This window comes from Octopus bimaculoides, chromosome 9 (assembly GCF_001194135.2).
Source record: "Octopus bimaculoides isolate UCB-OBI-ISO-001 chromosome 9, ASM119413v2, whole genome shotgun sequence".
Taxonomy (NCBI): Eukaryota; Metazoa; Mollusca; class Cephalopoda; order Octopoda; family Octopodidae; genus Octopus; species Octopus bimaculoides.
Window position 1 is genome coordinate 33,479,282 of NC_068989.1, and position 7,654 is coordinate 33,486,935.

The 7,654-nt window shown below is 34.1% G+C and overlaps 1 protein-coding gene across 1 annotated transcript in view; it reads right to left on the reverse strand.

Moving 5' to 3' along the window:
- The window catches only part of LOC106875105 (uncharacterized), a 62,801-nt gene that overhangs the window by 40,962 nt on the left and 14,185 nt on the right, over positions 1-7,654 (reverse strand). The window contains exons 3-4 of the mRNA XM_052970575.1: positions 5,359-5,567; positions 1,858-2,033 (exon numbers count right to left, since the gene is read on the reverse strand). Coding sequence (XP_052826535.1) covers positions 1,858-2,033; positions 5,359-5,567 — 385 coding nt within the window. The remainder of the gene's footprint in view (positions 1-1,857; positions 2,034-5,358; positions 5,568-7,654) is intronic.

Sequence of the window (7,654 nt, forward strand, 5' to 3'; positions counted from 1 at the left end):
CTTGCTTAGAAAAATTTTCTTTGCTTTCTGTCTCCCTTTCCCACTTTTTCATTTTTTTTTTTTTGTTAGACGCTAGCAAACACTGTATCTCCCCCGTCACAAACACACTATTTCTGTCTGTCTGTCTGTCTGTCTGTCTCTCTCTCTCTCTTCTTCACGCGCGTATGCACAGATTTGACTTCGCCATGTCAACAAACTTCAAAATTGGTAAAAGTTTATCGATTTTACAGCTATACGCGGGTGCCTCTGAGAGAAAAAGATGACGAAAATGCAGACAGGGTCATTCCGAATCTCCTAAAATTGGAGTGACATGCGTGCTAATTTGTGGACGTGCATAAAGTACAATCACGTACACACACACATCCTGCCTTATATATATACGGATATATATCACTTTTCAAAGTTATCTCTACAGCTTTTAGAACCAGCACTGAAACATACAATGTTTCATATGTGAAAACATCTATGTAAACAATGTGATCAAAGATATTGAGAAAATCTGTACAGATATCTTTAGATAGCTACTGAATCGCACTGCTAACACAGTGGGACACAGTACTGACTTATAAAAGCCCTTAATATACTTGGTAGCATATGTTACTCATATGTCATCTATGAAAAAAATATAATGGGATTATAAACCCTTTGTAAGAATAGTAGAATTCTGTTTCAACCTGGTTTTCTGTAATGGAGTGATATTATGCTAAATATTTTTAAACTCTTAATTTAGGATAGTTTCTTTCTTATGTCATCAGAAAAATTTAGACATCTAAATCTAAAATTTTGATTTGATAATTCGCAGAATGGTAATGATTTTCTTTCAGATTTGCCTGAGGACTGGAAAAGTGCTTTGAGCTCTACTAGTAACTCAATAATGCAGGTGGGTTTTGGTTTTATGTATTTTACTAGCAGAGAGCTGATCAGTTTGACAGTGGTTACTACAAACTGTTACAGACAACCTACAATGTTCAGTTTTTTCAATCTTCAGCTTAAGTATTGACTTCACTAGTGTAGTCTAAGTGAATGCAGGGCACAAACTTTAGTAAAAGATTGGCTATGAGGATATGTTATAATCGTCAAACAAATATTAGGCCATTAGACTACAGCTGGATATAAGGTGCATGTGCGTGAGAATACTCTCATATTCATTGCAGTACACATAATACTGGTATTTATGTAATTAGTATGACTATTTTCTAGTGAAATTCATGATTTATTACATATCATCATCATCAAACGTCTGTTGTCCATGCTGGCATGGGTTGGACAGTTTGACAGGGGCTGTTAAGTTAGAAGACTGCACCAGACACCAGTCTGATTTGACATGGTTTTCTATAGCTGGGTGACCTTCCTAACGCCAACCACTCCAAGAATGTAATATGTGCTTTTACATGCCACTGGCATGGGTGCCATTTGCATGACACTGGGGTGCTTTTATGTGCTACCAGCACAGGTACCAATTTGCATGACACTAGTATCTGCCACAACTGCAATTTTGCTCAGCTTGATAGATCTTTTTCTGAAGCATGACATAATGCTAAAGGTCTTGATCATTGCCTCCATGAGGCCCAACACTTGAAAGGAATTGGCCATTTTGCCTCTGGGAGGCCCAACGCTTGAAAGGAACTCATCTAGGAGGCCCAACACTCGAAAGGAACTCATCTAGGAGGCCCAATGCTCAAAAGGAACTCATCCGAGAGGCCCAATGCACAAAAGGAACTCATCCGAGAGGCTCAATGCTCAAAAGGAACTCATCCAGGAGGCTCAATGCGCAAAAGGAACTCATCCAGGAGGCCCAATGCCCACTTTGCCTCCATTCCTTTTGAGCATTAAATTACCAAAATAATATTTACTTACTCTGTAGGAGTTTTTTCTATATTTCGTCCAATTTCTATTGAGTTTGATCTTGAGTTAGCAGCTGGTGTAGATAAATAAGATACAATACTTTCAGAAATCTCTTGTACTGTTGAAGTAACAATGGTAAGATGTTCACCAATATCTGAAACCTTTTGCTTAATCATCATCAGAATAGGCTGTATGTAAGAAACATCAAAAATATAATTTGTTAATGTAATATATACATTTTAAATACTACAATACACAATTATGAATTATAGTTTTAAAATAAAGACAGAATGATCAGAAGCACAGCAGAAGGAAACTTCTGCGTAGCTTAAAGGAAAACTTCCATTTCTCTTTGAAAAGTAGAAAGGGCCATTAAAAATATGAAGACAGGAGAAGTAAGAACACCATTGGGGATAGCTGTCAAGATGTTGAAATTGAAAAATTGAAAAATTGTACCAGGCCTGAAAAGAATGGAAGAGGAAGGAAAGAAAGAACAATATCAAGAAGTTAGAAGAGAAGCTATACATCAAGTGAAAATTGAAAGAAGAGGAACAAAGGATCTGAATTGTGGTATTCAGAATTCCAAAACAGTATCAATCAGGATATAGTTCATGAAAAATACAAAGTATCACAGTTGTCTTCATTGACACTAAAGAAAAACCTAGCAGGGAAATACTACAATAAGCTAAACAAAGAGAATGCATAGAAGAATAGGGGGATAACTGAGTAGATCCAACAGAAGGACTAACAATTTAGGTTAACTAAAGTAAACAAGCCTGTTAAAATAAGGCAGAAAAAGTAGCAGGACTATCAGGAGATGTACTACAAAAGAGGAATAAATTAGACGCATTAAACTGATGGATCAAAACATGAAAGGAGTAGAGAGAGTTTACATCACAGCTTATCAGAGTGACAATCAGCTTAAACAAGGTGCAGTTTAGATTTGTACTAGGATTGGGAATTACTGATGCAATTTTTTTAGTGAAACAGCTACAGAAGTTCTTACCTAAAAGCAAACTGATTAAACATCATCTATTGACCCACAAAAAGCTTTTGACAAGTTACCATGCTCTGTAGTTTGATAAATGCTATGAAAAATGGGGGTAGATGAATGGCTTGCAAGAGCCATGCAAGCCTTGTACAGAGGTATAGTTAGCAAAGTAAAAGTTAACAAGAAGATCAGTGAGAAACTTAGCATTTAGTTAGATGCTCACCAAGATTTGGTTCTTAGGTCACTTTCCTTATTAGTTTTTCTAGGCCATAACAGGGAAATTCAAGACAGGTGTTTCATTACTTACTGCCCCTCTGTACAGATTTGTATGGCCTTCACAAGCCATTTATCTCCAGTTTCCTTACCAACTACCAAATTACAGAGCAAGGGTTTCTGCCAAAAGCCTTCTGAGATCAACACTTATCCAAGCTATGCAGTTATCTCACCAAGAATATAGCATCAATGGTACCTCTTCCTGGGACAAAATCAAACTGCATCGCATCCAAACTAGTCTTGCCAGTAATCAGTTTCACAATTTTTTTCTCTAACTTTCATAACCTGGTCCAATAGTGGATGAATTAAATGACAAACTAATACTCAGTAGATTGAAATAAATGGTGATGATATCTAGTTTAGCTTATAATAAATATGAGTCTCCTGAATGATTTTGCTTGTTAAGCATGGGGACTCAAAAGCTGTTGTGTCGATGCAGTTAAAGACAGGCTATTCATTGGAAAAAATAACCATTAAGAAAAAAAGCAAAAGCCTTCAGGTAGGGTAGCTCTCTGAATTCAGCTGATCTCTCTGAAAGAGGAAAATCTTAAGTGAACAGCCAAGCCAACTGAAACAACTTTTTGATGTGGATACAGCAAAACTTCATTATGCAGTTTGGGATACTTTACAATTTTACAACTTATTTAATTTGATATAAAATTTTATTTTATACAATAATTTTTTCAAATTTACCTTGTTTTCAACTTTTTTTAATTTAAATAGACACTTTTAATTAATCTACAAAATGAGTGAGAAATTAAAATTATGTTAATGAATTTCTTCTATTCATGAATCATTATTGTGTATGTTTGTGTATTTTCAAGTATGCCTGGATTTATTTCATTTTTGTATATTTTGTATTTATTTTTCTATATTTTTTATATATGAATTGCAGTATTTTGTGCTATTTTACCTTTATGGTATGCTTGCTTTGGATACAATACTGAAATTCCAATAATGTGCCCAATTCTTCTATATTTCAATTTAGTTATATACCTGTCTAATAACATTTTTTACATAGTGATTGTAAAACGAAATTTTTAAAATTTTACATTTTACTGAATTTACCTATAATTAGTTTTGAGAAAAAATTATGTAATTGATTTATAATTAAGTTGTTCCCAAACCGCCATATACAGTACCATGCAAAAGTCTTTGGCACTTTAAACTATTGTTTAAATAAGTGAGAATTTGTCAGAAGGCCTCCAATAAAGCAAAATGACAAAAACGTTACATGACAAAAACAGTTAAGTTTGGGACAAATTAAAATTATGTTAATTAATTTCTTCTATTCCTGAATCGTTATTGTGTATGTTTGTGTATTTTCAAGTATGTCTAGATTTATTTCATTTTTGATGCTTTGAAGATACATGAAAAGTGATGGTTCAAGAAAGTTGGTTAAAATTGACAGTAACTTAAATAGTGCCAAATACATCCAGTTACTGAAGGACAGTTTGTTACCAGACTTGGATGAAGGGGATATTTTTCAGCATGACAGAGCTCCATGCCACAGATTGCGTGCAACACAACAGAGTCTGGCTGATGAAGGTGTCACCGTATTGAAAGATTGGCCAGCTCAGAGCCCTAACTTAAATATTATCAAGCAAATGTGAACAGAACTAAAGAGAAGAGTTCATCAGAAGAATCCACACAATCTTAAAGAGTTGTGGGAGCTCAGCCACAGAGAATGGCATTTCATACCTGTGAAGATGGTGAAGGATATGTATGCATCTCTTCCCAGGCACATTGAAGCAATTATTCAAGCTATGGGAAGCCACACAAAACATTAACAATGTACAGTAACTTCGTGAAATGAACATTACGTAATAAATTTTCTGTTTTAAAACACTATATCTTGATTGGTTTATGTGAAGTGGCCGAAAACTTTTGAACAGCCATTTTTGGCGGTCATCTCACATTTTCCCCTCTCATTCAGAACCCCTACTACAAAATATAATGATTAGATATGGAAATGACTCCAACAGGGCCAATGTTTCATTTGTAATAAACGCAATGTGAAACATTCACTTAAGTTGGTGATTAGTAGAATTTACAAGAGTTTAAAGTGGCCGAAGACTTCTGCATGCTACTGTATCAATAAATAAAAAAATTATATTCGTTTTATGAAATCAGTTGAAGTCTTGATTATTTTAGAATTTAATTGAAACATATCTAGGGTGTTTTAGTTAGAAATTTAGTAATGAAAGGTGCAATGAAACAAAGATAAATTATTTTGGATGCTTGCTTACCTTCAACCGAGCACCAACTTGCTCTTCAAGACAATGTGAAGCCATATACTTATTACCGGCAGCTTCAAGCATCAGATTTCTATTATCCAACCTAAGAGAAGAGATGACGTTAGTGGCCCATGCTAAGTCTTGCTTTGCAACCTGTAATGCATAAGCTAGAGCTTTGTTGTTAGATCTCAATGTTTGTTTCATTTTTGTTGAAGCATTTACTGAAAATAAAATAAATTTAGAAAATTCTTCAAATTTAAATATTTTTAAAGTTTTGAAACACTTTAAATTTTATTTTAGTATAAAAAATATTAATAAATAATTCCACAGATGTTTGTACCACCAATATTAGTAAAACAAAGAGTTCTCTTATACAAAAATAAGTAAACTTATTTATTTGGAAAGCGTAAATGAAAAAAACATTAAAAAAAAAAAAGAAATTACTCAAGGAAATCTGTTGTCAATGACATCTTTCAATATAGTCAAGCATAGAAGCCAGACATTAAAAGATGATAGATTGTATCAGTGAAAGTAAAAGTGTGTTGCCAGCAGTTTCATATTACTTAGATCTCATTAGCAATGCAGAAGAAAATATGTTGTCATCATCATCATAACCATTTAATGTCAACTCTTCCATGATTGCATGGGTTGGACAAAATTTATTGAAGCAGATTTTCTACAGTCAGATATCCTTTCTGTTGCTTGTTACCAGGCAGGCTAATATTCTGCATGACCAGACAAGTTTTCATGGAAGATTGTAAATGAAATATACTGCTTGTATGGTGATGTCATTCATTTACAACTGTCATATGAAGTCAAGGCAAGAAGGCAGTAACACACACATACATATATATATAAATAAAGATAAATTAAATATAGCGTCACTTCAGAACCAATGGACCCTGAAGTGACATATATAATTGAACTCTGATTATGTATATCAGAAAAAATATATACAAGTCAAAACAATTTGTTGGACTTTTACGGTTTTTATAATTATTTATATAATATTATGTTATGTTATATATTACATTCATAGTATTTAATGTAATATTGTAATAAATTATAGAATGTCAATAGAACATCTCTCTATATAATTTATCTTTATTATTGAAGTATACCAATATTTATATGGTATCCAACTGAAGTACCAGGGAATTGGATGTTTAACACACTCCTTTGAAGGATTTCTTTTCCTCAGTTTGTTAATTTATATATATGAATATATATATAAAGTTCCCATCTACCAGATCCACTCGCAAGGTTTTGGTTAGCCCAGGACTATAACAAGACACTTACCCAAGGTGCCTTAAAGTAGCATGTAGTTGGGACCATGTGGTTGGGAAGCAAACTTCTTACCACACAGCTGTACCTATGCTTATGTATCATAATGATCATCATTTAATGCCCATATTCCATGCTGGCATAGGTTAGTCGTGATGTGTATAAGAATGGTAGCTCATAATTTGCTTACAGAAAAGTATAAATTTGTTTCCCAAACTCAAATCAAGATTGATATGACTTATGCTTCAACTCCATTATCACAGTGAGGTATAGACTACATATTGCAAATGCCAACACAACTTGCATGTCATCTAATTATTCTACAAACAGCCAGAAAAATAAAATGGCTAAAATGATAGATCAGAGAAACATTAAGAAAAATAAAAAAGCAGAGATTTTGCAAATGATTCATAGCTGAATTCTCCACTGTGGTTGTTTCAACAGAATCAAAATAACTGCAAAATCTGCTTTCATACTATTCTGAAAATGCTTATCACTTTAGACAATTTTACATAAATGCAAATTTATTCTATTTTTACTTAGTAAAAAGGTGGGTCATTTTAAAATGTGATAGATGATGTGAGACCTGCTATAAAAAGTAGGAAAAAGATTCACCAACTATAATACAGAAGAAAACTGGAGTACATATAGTGTTGGGGCATAGGCATCAAGCTGTTAGATCAGGTTATGAAAGTTACAGAGAGGGTCATAGCCCAACTAATTAGGGAGCGAATCAATTTAGATGAGATGCAGTTTGGGTTCGTGCCAGGTAAAAGCACTACTGATGCCTTATTTCTAGTGAGACAGTTGCAGGAGAAATACCTAGCTAAGGATAAACCTCTGTACCTGGCTTTCGTTGACATGGAGAAAGCCTTTAACAGGGTCCCCCGATCCCTTATCTGGTGGTCAATGAGGAAACTTGGGATAGAAGAATGGTTAGTGAGAGCTGTGCGAGCCATGTACAGAGATGCTGCCAGTAAGGTGAGGGTTGGAAATGAGTACAGCAATGAATTCCGGGTAGAGG